The 14,301-nt window shown below is 41.8% G+C and overlaps 1 protein-coding gene across 1 annotated transcript in view; it reads left to right on the top strand.

Moving 5' to 3' along the window:
• The window catches only part of IFT27 (intraflagellar transport 27), a 57,697-nt gene extending 46,112 nt beyond the window's left edge, over positions 1 to 11,585 (top strand). The window contains exons 4-7 of the mRNA XM_018552310.1: positions 3,643 to 3,702; positions 5,131 to 5,248; positions 9,440 to 9,549; positions 11,427 to 11,585. Coding sequence (XP_018407812.1) covers positions 3,643 to 3,702; positions 5,131 to 5,248; positions 9,440 to 9,549; positions 11,427 to 11,525 — 387 coding nt within the window. The 3' untranslated portion in view covers positions 11,526 to 11,585. The remainder of the gene's footprint in view (positions 1 to 3,642; positions 3,703 to 5,130; positions 5,249 to 9,439; positions 9,550 to 11,426) is intronic.
• The last annotated feature ends 2,716 nt before the right edge of the window (positions 11,586 to 14,301 follow it).

Raw genomic sequence — 14,301 nt, 5'->3', positions numbered from 1 at the left:
AGAAAGAAAATCTCTGGTTGCAGAACTCAAGGTCGAGGAAGCAATGAATGGCGTAAGAATGGCGAGTGGAAAAAAAAAAGACAGTCAGGCACTCTTGTGAGAGCAACTTTGATTGGTCTACTAAAATGCTGTTTAACAAGAGGACAAACTTCATATTGTATGTATAAAAGCGAAAACAAGATGGTGTCTGTGTGTGTGTGCGTAAATACTGAGGAAGTTCTATTAATTGTATAAATAATGGTTGTAAGCCGACACATTTGGCCAGTAGTCCTATTACTCTCGGAGGCAACGGTTTACATTTGCTGTTGATACAATTAGTAAAACTGCATTTGTTGATAATATATGAAAGGATTTCGTGTTATGGGTAACTCTTAATCTCAAATTTCTCATAATTTAAAAAAGTAAAGACTGTGTATGCCAATTATTAGCATACTTTATAGGCAAAGAGAAAACGTGGTCACAGTTCATCTCTTGCCAAACAGGGATAGATGGACGGCTAACAGAGGTTGCTACGTTCTACAAAAAGTACTGCATAATGAAACTGACACCTCTGTGATCAAATATCGACAAATATTTTGTAAATTATCCAAAGATTTTGACAGGGCTACTATTCACTGGTATCCAAGAGCAATACATAAAGACAAATAAGCATAAAGAGCACAAAACATCGACCCTGGGAAATGCAAAAAAAGTATGAGTAATTATATATATATATATATATACTTTTTTTTGGTATTCACCAATACCGAATACTGATATTGGAAGTCCCATTAAGCAAGCCAGGCGGCGTGTAATGACTAGTGCCCAGCTTCCTGATTGGTCAGGAAGCCGGATCTATGTTCCCTTGTCACCAGGTGATGAGAGAGCATGAAGCTGGCTTTCTGGCCAATCAGGAAGCCGGTGGTTAATGACTCACTGCCTGGCTTCCTGATTGGCCCGCTTCCCGGCCAATCAGGAAGCTAGGAGCCGAGTCATTACACACCGTCCAGCTTCCTGATCGGCTCCATGCTCCCCCGTCACTAAGTGATGAGGGAGCATGTAGCCGGCTTCCTGATACCAGATACCATCTCGATAGGAGGACCCTGGAAAAACACCTTGTCCCCATGCCGAAGGGGACAAGGGCCTCTTCCCCACAATCCTGACCCGGTGGTTGTGGGGGTCTGTGGGCAGGGGGGCTCCTCTGTATCTGGGTACCCCTTTTTTATAAAGGGGGCACCCAGATGCCACCCCCACCTTGTGAATGAGTAAGGGATACTTGTACCTCTACTCATTCACTAAAGGGGTAAAAAAAAAATTTAAATTAACTCACAACACCTTAGAAAAAAAATTATTTAATTGAACAGAAAACAAAACCCAAATTTTTGACAATTCTTTTATTTAAAACAAATTTTAAAAAAATTTCCCAACAAGTCATTCCAGTATCGTCCGACAATCGGGGAAAAAACATAAACTCCCCGATGCAATGTTTACATCGCGCAGTGGGCAGAAATAAACAAAGCTAAATCTGGATGTAATACAACTAATCAATAAAAAGAAACTGCCATTTAAAAAATATAAGATGGAAGGGACAGCACTGATCTTCCAGAACTACAAGGAATGCAATAGAAAATGTAAAAGTTCAATCGGGGCAGCTAAAATAGAGTACAAAAAATTTATTGCAACAGTTAGCAAAAAAACCCTAAAACATTCTTTCAATACATAAACAGTAAAAAGGTAAGAAAGGAACAGGTGGGTCCCATAAAGGATGAGAATGGGCGGTTGATTACAAATGACAAGGAAATGGCCCAAGTGTTAAATGCATTCTTCTGCACAGTATTTAATCGGGAAAGCGAACGTGTTTAACTGCACTGGATGAAAATACCACTGTGGCTGATGGGAGCTAGGGTTCGCTGCGGACTAGAAAAACGTAATGTGAATATATCCCCTGGACCAGATAACATGCACCCATGGGAACTTAGAGCTAAGTACGATAATAACGAGGCCATTGTTCCTAATCTTTAATGACTCCATACTAACTTGGGAGACACTAGTGTAAAGCAACTGTTGTACAAATATTTAAAATGGGTTTGAGAAGTGTACCTGGGAATTTTAGACCAGTCAACTTAACATCCAAAGTATGCAAGGTTTTGAGGGTATGATAAAGGACCATATTCATGAATATGCTGATGGGCATGATATTATAAATGACAACCAACATGGCTTCAGGAAAGACTGTTCGTGTCAAACCAACCTATTAGTGTTCTATGAGGAGGTGAGTGGCAACCTAGATGGATGAAAGCCAGTGGATGTAGTGTACCTTGATTTTGCAAAAGCATTTGATACGTTACCTTATAAACGTTTAATTTACAAGCTTCAGTCTTAGGGCATTGATGAAATGGTGTGTACATGGATAGAGAACTGGCTAAGTGAACGTGTCCATAGAGTATCAATAAATGGCTCATTTTCCAAGTGGTCCTTTGTTGAACGTGGCATGCCCCAGGGTTCTGTCTCGGGGCCATTGCTGTTCAACCTGTTTATCAATGATTTTAGGACTGCTATTAATAGCAATATTAAAATATTTGCTGACGATACCAACATGTTTAGGGTAGTAAACCTGACAGAAGACCTAGAAATATGACAGGAAGATCTGGACAAAATAAGTGGGTGGGCAGCTACATGGCAAATGAGGTTTAATATTGAGAAGTGTAAGGTTATGCATTTTGGAGTTAAAAATATGAAAGCGACCTACTCATTAATGAGCATTCCACTGGCCTAACCCTAGTGGACTTTTGCCTTAGTAACAGCATGCAAAGCCAGGCAGCAGCAAATAAGGCGAGCAGGGTACTATCATATATAAAAAAGGGAATGTACTGTAAAGACTAATCCATAAATCTGCCCCTGTACAAAACACTGGTCCGGCCACATCTTGAGTATGCGTTTCAGTTTTGGTCACCGATCCACAGAAAGGATGTCCTTGAGCCTGAGAGAGTCCAGAGAAGGGTGTCAAACCTAATAAAGGGGTTAGTGAACCTAAACTATGAGGAAAGACTGCAGGCGTTATACTTTTTAGCTCTGGAGAAGAGGAGACTGAGAGGGGACATGATATTAATGTACACATTGTTTAATGGTGATGGAATAATCAGTGTTTACTGTCCATTCAAGAATACAAGAGGCCACCACCTGAAACTGGCAGAGAGAAGGGTTAATTAAACAGCGAAGGGGATTCCTTGCTGTGGGAGCTGTAAAATTGTGGCACTCACTTCTACAGGCAGTGGTATCAGCTGAGTATGGAATCATCTAGAACTATCTAGATACTTTCCTCAGCAGACAAGATATACAGGGTTACAGGTAGTCTTAGTAACAAACGCACACACACACAAAACCCAAAGGTTGAACTCGATGGACCTGTGTCTTCAACCATAACAACTATGTAATGTAAAAAAACTATGTAATATGGCCAATTGTACCATATGATCTATTTCTGACCCAAATTCCAGGTTTACAGCACTCATGGAACCAAACTGAACATCATTGAGCCTTAGAGAGAGGTTCTGGAGTCCTGACTGCAATGTAGACCTCTACTTATTTTGTTAATGGGTTTAACTGTTCTAGTACTTTGTTATGATACCCTTCCAGTACACTAATTCTATGCTTTACTTCTAGGAACTCTTTTTGTGTGACTCTCCTGGGAAGGCAATGTTTTATGAGATGACAGAAATGTTGGTGAGTCCTTTTTTTCCATTTGCCATTTCAGTAGAAAACCTGAATGAAAATAAATGACAAAGGTATGCAGTATGGTATCACCACATATTTGGGTGTTGGGTGTGAAAACAAAAACCATAAATGTGAAAGCCAAAGTGATGAAACTACTCTTCCATTAAGGTTTTCTATTTATGTTACTGTGATATTTCCAGAATAAATAATTTTTTTGCAAAAGAAAAGAATTAAGAGGTCAGTGGTCTGTGTGACAGATTTTAATAATGTTTTGAATCTTGATCCATTATCCATCCAGCGCATGTGCTCCTTTTTCAGGTTTAGGGAAACTGTATTTAGCATATTACTGCTGACTCTCCAGGCTCTCAGCATTCCTCCATAACAACTGTACCCGGCTCAGAGTAACACGAGTATAACCAGGTATCTGCCTACGACCATATTCTTCATCAACTACACAGATTTTCTATTTTAGATGTTGGAACCCAGAAAGCCCATTATATACCTATAGAGTGTGCTCTAGCTTCAGCAGCTGGCCGACCTGAACAAGGGGAAACTGGGTGATTGATCAGCCTTTTTTTGGTTGGTCTGGAGCTTTCCTTTTAAAAGATTAGTGCACTGCGTCATTGGAAGAATGTAGGAAATGTAATTTTGCACTGCAAATATACTCTGTAGAATAGACTTAATTATTATTGTATTTGGGCCAGTGTCAATGTCAGACTTACGACTACCAACGTATTCTTTAAACATTCATTATATAGTTTATGATGGTACATTTTTATGTCGTATTTGTTTTTCAAAGCAGCATTCAGGTTGATCTCCAGTATTATCAATGATACCTGCAGCATTAAATCATAGATCCTTATAATACCATGGCTTTTGGTGAACTGTTTAAAGGTTTCTATGGGATGAAAAGAGACCTAGTGGTATGTAGAAGGGAATTTATCAAAACTGGAGAAGACAAAATCTGGAGTAGCTGTGCATGGCAACCAATCAGCTTCTCTCTTTTATTTTCAAATCTTAACAAACTGAAGAGATAAGCTGATTGGTTGCCATGCACAGCTGGTCCAGATTTTGTCTGCTCCAGTTTTGATGAATTCCCTCCACAGTATTCTGTGTATGTTGGCATTTTGTTTTAACAAAAGCGAATAAAAATGTCAAAGCATACCTGTTTACTGGTAGTCCGTGTCCTCACTTTGGGTAGAACATACCAGCAAGAAATTACTTTAGGTTTCAGTGCATAGAACTGAGCATATGGTGAGGAAATACAGGCGTCTTGTGTCAACTTCCTGCATTGTACACTCACTTCACTGGCCTTTAGAGGGCACCATCTTCAATTTATGTCCCCTGAGTGGGGACATAAATGAGGCCGTGTGCATGTTAATGACAGGATGCCCACAGGGATCGTATTAATGGTGTGCTGTGCTTTTATCTTGTCAGTGGGACCAGCCTGGTGCTTTGTGCTTAGTATTTGACGTAACCAGTGAGACATCTTTTACTGGCTGTTCAAGGTGGCTACAACGAGTGAAATCCAAGACTATGAGCCCTCACCTGCCAGGTTAGTAAAAACCACCAACTTCATTTTGCACATCTTATTGCTATAGTGCTTCTCTGTTATCTCTAATATTTTTTTGTGATTATTACATTTGATACCTATGCGTACAATTTCTATGATATATGGTTTCATATTAAGATTGGTCTTTGCAAACCAGACTTCTGTCTTGCTATCCTATCTTTAACATTTGGCATATTTTTAACAGAATATCATGCAATCCAAGTATTAGCCCAAATAAAAGTAAATGTTCCCACCAATCAAGTTGTGTGCCGGCCTCAGATTGTAGCTTCATTGTGTTCCTGCTTTGGAGGCATACCTGCTGCTGGGAATTGATTAAAGCCTGCGCTAGATCACTCAGAAATGAATGTAATAAATTGTGTCAGTCACAAACTATACAGACTAGTGACTTTTCTTTTCTATAGAGTGCTGAAGTCATATGATAGATGGCACCATCAAACTTCTTGCAAACATTGTCTTCTTGCAGAAGAAACAACAACAAACTTTTATCATAATTAGTCTTGTGACTGTTTTGGGACCATGAAGGGTCCATTTTTCAGTACAAGTGGCCAAACAAATGTCCTGTGTGCTTCCAAAACATTGACAGGTTTGTGATTTACTAGGGATGAGGTTCGAGTATACAGCGAAACAGGGTTGTCCAGGAACTCTGGCTGTTCTCAGTTTGCCAAACAGTGTGCCCACCTGCCGGAAGTGAACCTCCAGCTGCTGCAGGAAGTCATTCATTTTTTTTTCTTTCTAAAAATAGATCTTACTGGCTACTTCATGTGCAGGTTTATGGCATCCCCCAGGAATTTTATTTAAAGGAGAACTGAGGCGAGTGCTTTTCACTCAGCTCATAGTTCTAGCCGACCTGTGACAATGAGACTGTCACAGGTTGGCTCAGTAGATCGGGAGGTGAGCGAACATATAACGGCTTTCGCTCACCTCTCTATCCTGTCACGGCTCTCTGCTGACTGGCGGAACGGACGGGGTGGGGGCGGGTACAGCTGGCTCTGCCTCTAGATAGGCAGAGCCAGCTGTCACTCACGCAGCGGATCTCAACATCGATGTCGGGATCCGCTCCAACTGTGGCGTCTCAGTATACCGCGAGCTGTAGCTCGCGGTATACTGAGCTTAGGGTAACGGGAGGACGCTAGTTTGTGTCCTCCCCTTACCCTAAGGAGAACTATGGGGAAAAGCCCTGACCCCATAGTTCTCCTTTTTAAAGGAAATTTGTATTTTTAATGTTACCTTTTTAGCTGCGTTCTGCTTCAGCATTGTAATGTCTACCAGGGCAGTGCCCAGCTACCTGTACCCTTTGTTTGACAAAACCTATTAGCCTTGAAAATGGAGAAAACTGATTTTCAATTTTTGGACCCATACCTTGAACACACTTGCAAATGAATCCCAAGGAAAATCATCCATCACCAGTGATGACTCATGCTAATTGAATTTAAATTTGTATTCCTCTATAGAATTTGAGCATGCATCTCCTGTTCACGCTTTTAAATCCACAACTTTAACTTGGTGACTTTTGATGAACTTCTGCTGTAAAGTGGAATGATGTTCTGAGTGCGGTCTTTCCATTCTACATTGAGCATAAAGAATTGCTAGAATTTTTCTTCTGGTTGTTTTTTTGTTTTGTTTTTTAGCTCTGGTGTGCACCCTTGTATCATTTTATCAGGAAATGGCTACTGCTCCAGCATTAATCAATTAAATTTACAGCAGTAGAACATTACAGCAAATCTAATTGGCTACTGCTCCAGCATTAATCAATTACATTTACAGCAGTAGTACATTACAGCAGTGTGATTCACATAGTAGCTAAGTATTACATAAGCCTTTGTGTTACATTCCAGTAGTATATTCTGTTGATGCAAAGCATCCCAAGGAATGGGGGAAAAAGTTTCATCTAAAAGCTGGAGGTTAACTACAGCTCTATGGTGAAGATACATAGCAAGCAAAGAACAACTTAGGATTATGTTGATTATCAGTGACGTGCCGTGCCTTCTGTTCTGGGTGAGGCATTCCCCAGCCCGGTCCCCCAGCCTGCTGAAGCTCCACCCTGTCCCGCCAAAGCTCTGCCCTAAGCTAAGGGGCCTCCCTGTCCCTCAATGCTCATCACTGGTGAGTCATCGAGATCGATGTCCTCACTGTTTTTTGTTTTTTTTTGATTGGACTGCTTGGACCAATGGCACTTTGCCATTGGCCCAAACCATCCACAGAGCTCACGCCTCTAACACAGAGTAGAGGCTGTGACAGCTCTTGCCTCACCAAGTTAGGTTACACAATGTGGTATTGTGTGGCAATCCCACTGTAGAATTGGATGTGACACTGGGACTCTTAGCCAGATGGGCTGAGACGTGTCAGGAAGCAAGGGATTGTCTGAATTCTGCTTGGCATCCTGGAACTGGGAGGTTTCAAGGGGATTCTGGCGGAAAGATGAGATCCTCAGGCCTAGATCCAGGCTTTAGCAGTGGCCAGCACCCGATGATTGCACAGGTGTGCACAATCCTTAAGGAAAGGGTGCTGGCTAGGGGAATTAGCTCCTGCTGGGAAAGAGGAACAGACCGTGTTCAGGTGTCAGGAGAACACCCCCAGAAGTCAGAGAGGAGTCGGTGGTGAGTGTGCTGGAAGCACACTAAGACAGCCAGGGAGGCTGGGAGAGAACTGGTGAGGCTAGGAGAGCCGTGAGCCTGAGGGACCACCAGTACAAGTGTGGGACAGCACTTCAAAGAGGACCAGTGGGTCAGAAGTGCCAATGTTTAAAGTGGAAGCCAGGAGGCTATTCTTGTGTTGCTCTAAAGCCTTTGATGAATGTTACGCTGAACAACCCTTGCGTGGGTATCCAAGCTGGATATATGAACTTTGTGTTGAATAAAAGTGGGCTACCGAGCCCTTAAACCAAAGATATTGCGAGTAGACTGCATTCTTAAGCGCTCACCATATGTGCATATACTCTGAACATCACAACAAGCAGTGGGGAAGCCCGCTGCTGTGTAACCTAACTACCTGTCAAAAACCGGATGCAGGGCCGCCTGTAATTAACAGGTAACTCTCCGTCCATGACAGGCTTTCCCTGCTGTGTAACCTGTTAAAATCTGATCTGAATGGAGAAAAAGCTGTCAGCTTCATACTTGAAGCTGACACCTTTTTTCTTCATAATACTCGATGAGGCTCTGCCTCCCCTGACTGCACGTCCCTGATCTTAGGCTCCTTTCACACAGTCAGTGCATTCAGATTTGTCTGTCGGTTTTTCAGACGGATCTGATCAGAAGCCCAATGTAATTCTATGGGCACTTGGATGTAAACGTTGTGTGTTCGTTTTAGATCCAATTACCACTGACTCTTTAAAGCTCCATCACAAGATGGTGGAAAAAACTGAATGGACACAAATGTCACATGAGTGACATCCGTTCCGTACTGGTCCGATCAACTGGGAATCTGTACATGGATCCCCTGCTGACTGGAAAGAACACTGCCCATTTAAAAGGGGCCCTATTTTTACTATGCCATTGGAAGTGAAGACTAATTTGCAATTCGTCTGACATTTACCGTCAATTTTCAAAATGTTTTTTCTAATGGCTGCTTGAACAAGCAAAAAGCATGCTATGACAGAAATATATTACTACTGGACAAATTTGCCTTGGGCCCTCCGGCTTTTAGGAAGTACCTGGGACTGCTTTTAGGTGGATTCTCCAAATCGGAATACTTACAGGTCCATACTATCTAGCGTAGCCTCACTTTTACGCTTTTTTCCACTATTACCCTTTTCTAAATAACCGACCTTCTCACACTATCATGGAGAGTAATCCAAAAGACCCAAGACACTCACACAGAAACCTTTTTTTTTACCTTTTGTGGTTCGGCCATAGATGAGGATAAGGACAGGATGTAGCTTTATCAATGGAACACACGTTTTACCTGACGACAGTTCTGTGACTTCACGCAGAACTTCAGACAGTGACCCACTGAAGTGGCCGAAGAATGTTAGCCTACAGCCCACTTTCAATCACTCCTAATAATTAAGGAAGATATGGATGTGTATCCTTTTTTTTCCCCCCCACAATGATGTTCTAAATTTGCTTCCGTTGTCTCTCTTTGCTTGCTGGTTCCCATTTTCTATTCATTATTTTACCTTCTGTCTCGGTAGTATTGGTCCAGATCCATTGCTTATCTCTCCTTCTTTCTCATTAGGAGTTCTGGTGGCAAACAAAACAGACCTAACTGGCCGCAGAGTGGTGGAGAAGAATCAAGCTGAAGAGTGGGCAGTGAGCCACGGACTGGAGTATTTTGAGACATCCGCGGTAATTACATCTTGTGTATAAAGCAGATAAGCGATACAAACTATTCTTGGCTGCATTCAGTACCAAACAGCTGTCGATCTCAAGAACTGTTCTTCTACCTTTTTGCTTCTCTACATAAGAGAGTTTTGATAATCCACCCTTTTTCTGTCAGTTAATCTGGTGTTGGCAGCATCAACTTTCCGTAGCTAATTATGCCATCGCTGTTTTAGAATACATTTGACTTTTTCCCCAAACTAGGGCATGGATCTTTATATAGAGATGTGGTAAATACATTTTTGTTTGGTGAAATTAACTCTGTGATTAAGTTTGGGCAATATTTACCATTTATTCTTTCATCCATTTGTTCCCTATTTTTTTTTTCCAAAGAGGTGCTGCATTTTTTAGGAATTATAACAAATTATATGATCTCAACCTGCTAAGGCCCCTTTCATACTGGCGGTCCAATCAGGTCCACCTGTCAGTTTTTCAGGCGGACCCGATTGGATGCCCAGTGTAAGTCTGAGGGCAGCCGGATCTAAACGGAAGATCGCCCGTTTACATCCGGTTACCCCCCGGCTTTGGCCAGGTCCAGAAAAATAATCGGAAGTGTTCTGTTTCCCCGGACCTGATCGTGCCGCATCAGGGGTATTATGATGTAAACAGACACAAGTCCATTTACATCTGATTCCCCATAGACCGACATGGGGTCCAGTCATTTCAGCTTTCTCCTCCATCGCAAGATAGAGGGGAAAATTGGATGGACACAGATGTCACAACGATGATATCGATCCGCACCACTCTGATCAGGAGGAGATCTGTGCACGTATCCCCTCATCGGACAGTGTGAAAGGGGCCTTAGTTTCAAATCTCCACTCAAAGGAGAACTTCTCCTAAGGGTAACAGGAGGACACAAACTAGCGTCCTCCCGTCACCCTAAGCTCAGTATACCGCGAGCTACAGCTCGCGGTATACTGAGACGCCGCAGCTGAAACAGATCCCAACAATTATGTCTGGATCCGCCCAGCTGCATGAGTGACAGCTTGCTCTGCCTATCTAGAGGCAGAGCCAGCTGTACGCGCCCCCTCCCCTGTCCGTTCCGCCAGTCAGGGCTGGAGGATCGGAGCGGGGAGGGGGGAATCCAGCCACTCCCCTGTCACGGCTCTCTGCCGTGACAGGATTGAGAAGTGAGCGAACACCGGTATGTGTTTGCTCACTTCCCGATCTACTGAGCCGACCTGTGACAGTTTCATTGTCACTTGTCGGCTAGAACTATGAGGTGAGTGAAAAGCACTCACCTCATAGTTCTCCTTTTAATGTATTAATACTAATTTATAGAGGGGTTCCCCACTGTTTCTGAAAGAAGCTGCTAAATCGTTAGGAGTTGTTTTATCCCTCTTTTCTACCTCCACCCCTTGCTGAAAAGGTAAGTGGGTGAGCAGATGGATGGCTCTACACTTTTTGCTTTTGTAAGTTTGGTTAAAAGAGAATTGTCAAAGTGTTTATTTCAAAAACACATTGATTTCATTGGGGTTCCAAAGACATGCTGTGCTGCACTTCTTCTTAGACAGAAACATCCAACACATTTCTATTGATGTAATCCTATTCTGTCCCACGTCATTCTGTCAGTGTGATATTGCTAACAATAAGGAAAACGGGATGTGATCCCAGGGACTGACTATTGTGCAGATCTTTGTAAACCTTGATAAAGTCTAGATTGTAAAAACGCATCTCTGGCCAAACAGTAGTAATTTCCAAATGAATTTTTATAGCTTGCCCTTCCAGCCATTTAAGCATTCCATATATTTAGCTAATGGATAAATGAAAGTTAAGAAACTGATTGTTAAACATTTATATTTGATGTTGACCTGAAGACTTACAGCAGTGTGATGTCATTGCAGAAGGAGCTGGAAAACTATGATCAGCCATTTCGAGCACTGGCAAAAGCATTCCATCGTTTGTACCAAGAGAGAGTGGAAGGGATCAGAAATCTTGCGTAGAGCCAAACTGTCTTTTTCAAGCTGGAAGATTGTGGGACTACAAGGAAAGACTAGTTATATGCATTGTCTGTCATACAATCTTTATTATTGTTGTGGATCAGAAAATGACATGTTAAAAATTATAGCAAAAATATATTTTTATATATTTTTTTATTGTATTGTTACCTTTCCTTTTACTTCAGGAGTGGATTTTTAATTTATTTAACAGTGAAACGTTAGTATTGTTCCTGTTTCCCACCCACCCTGATCAGATGTATATAGTATATTGCAAGTATTTTGGAAAACATTATTGCAGATTCCCATCTAGTTTAAAATGTATGTTTAGCCAAAACCTTTTTTTGTTTTGGATAGAATAGAGAAAATAGGATATAACTCCTGCCAGATTACTTTTTTCTTCCTCAGTACCATTGACAAAATATTCCTTCACTTCCCGTCCCGGAGTTGCAACAGGTAGATACTTGTTCTGGGGACAACTCTAAAATTTTGAATTTCCCCTCACTGTATGTCTTGGTGATAATGTTCACTAGTACAAATAAAGGCTGAATCTCCCCATTGGGACACATAACGCAATATCAACGTGACCAAACATCTAACCCTTCCTGACTATGCAAAACGAAGGAAAAATTATACACTTTATTTCTGAAAACATCACGCATTGCTTTCTTCTGCTAATTATTTTCACAAAGGTAGTGTCAAGTGTGAGGTTTTGCATTTACTACAAACTTGTACACATTCCCCAGAGCTGTATGACTTTGACAAGTTGCAAAGTAACATGTGGAAATAATGCAAATGCAGTAAACTCCCCCAGCTACAGAGGACTACAAATCACAGCAATAGTACATTATAGTATAATGTACTATTGCTACATTCCTCTATAGCTGCTGGTATTCTGCACTGCGCCGCTGTATAATGTACTATATTGCACACCACACTTTTTTTTACTTCCACCGCTCCAAGCTTGCTCCCGTGATGGACTACAATCTCAATAGAAACTAGTAGTCCATCACTGGAGCTTAATAATCGGCTAACTAATCGATTATGAAAATAATCGTTAGCTGCAGCCCTAAAATTGACCCTGGCAAGCAACTAGAAAAAACAAATTCTGCTGTATCACGAGTTTACCTTGTGATTGGACAATATTATGATCAACGAAAGATTATCCAGTATTCTGAAAGATACTCATGCCAAGTTTTTAAAGGTCTGGGAACCTTGGGTGTTATACCACCACCCTGAACTACGTGGAAAAACCCTTAGACATCTCTAAGAGACCACCCCTGTGTCGTGGGGAGCGCCCCCTCTAGTCGGCAGCAGACAGAGGACTTACTGAATTGATTAATTGTAACCAATTTGTACTTTTATATTCATTTTGATCTGTGTAAGCCAACTGTACCGAACTTATTTATGAAAATCCAATAAAATACTTTGTTACAAAAAAAAAAACGCTGCCACTGGACTCTAGAGGAGTGGAGACGTGTTCTCTGGAGTGACGAATGACACTTCTCTGTCTGGCAGTCCGATCGACGTGTCAGGGTTTGGCGGTTGCCAAGAGAACGGTACTTGTCTGACTGCATTGTGCCAAGTGTAAAGTTTGGTGGAGGGGGGGGGTTATGGTGGGGGGTTGTTTTTCAGGGGTAAGGCTTGGCCCCTTAGTTCCCGTGAGGGAACTCTTAAGGCATCAGCATACCAATACATTTTGGACAATTTCATGCTCCCAACTTGGTGGGAACAGTTTTGGGGTGGCCCCTTCCTGTTCCAACATGACTGCACACCGGTGCACAAAGCAAGGTCCATAAAGACATGGATGAGCGAGTTTGGGGTGCAGGAACTTGACTGGCCTGCAGAGAGTTCTGAGCTCAACCCGATAGAACACCTTTGGGATGAATTAGAGCGGAGACTGCGAGCCAGGCCTTCTCGTCCAATATCAGTACCTGACCTCACAAATGCGCTTCTGGAAGAATGGTCAAACATTCACATAGACACACTCCTAAGAGTTGAAGCTGTTATAGCAGCAAAGGGCCAACTCAATATTGAACCGTACGGACTAAGACTGGGATGCGTGTAAAGGCAGGCGTCCCAATACTTTTGGCAATATAGTGTAGATCTATCCTTGTGATGTCAAACAGATGATACATAAGAGGACATCACTCCAATAAAAGACAGCAAAGTCTACAGCTGGCCATACACTGGTAGATGTAAGTATTTTAAAATCTCGAAATGTTAACATTTCATTAGAACATTCGATAATGCCATCAGAGACTTGTAGAAGTTTAAAATGTTTCCTTTTAAATATTAGATCTTGGAACAAGTTCTCAAACGAAAAAAAAAAACAATCACACAAAAGAAATGAACATGAATCCATATTATGGTGAAACTGCTTTGCAAAAGTTACAAATGACAGGCCCAGGACAACCCTTGCAATGGATATGCAATGCAATTAAGACTCCCATTCTGACATCTTGGTTTTGATATTTTTCTGAGGAATTGGGCTGGTATTAGAAATATATTATAACTGTACACTATATGTAGATGTATTGGACAGAATGAGCAGTGGAGCAGCAAATGCAATGCTTTTATGAAAAGAATAGTAACTCACTAAGACAGGCCAGTTTGAGGTGTGTGCTCAGTAGATGTAAAATAAATGGGCTGTCATTGCCTAACGCACTTTAACGCAAAACATTAAGCTGTGTGCTATTGAAACCAGCCTGAGGGCTCATTCACACCATGTCCGGACCAGATCTGGAAACAAAAGTGCGGCGCATTTGTGAGTGCTTTTTGG

The sequence above is a fragment of the Nanorana parkeri genome, unplaced genomic scaffold, assembly GCF_000935625.1.
Source record: "Nanorana parkeri isolate BGI_ZX_2015 unplaced genomic scaffold, ASM93562v1 scaffold83, whole genome shotgun sequence".
Lineage (NCBI taxonomy): Eukaryota > Metazoa > Chordata > Amphibia > Anura > Dicroglossidae > Nanorana > Nanorana parkeri.
The sequence above is the reverse complement of the archived record's forward strand: the minus strand, read 5'-3'. Positions and strand labels throughout refer to the sequence as shown.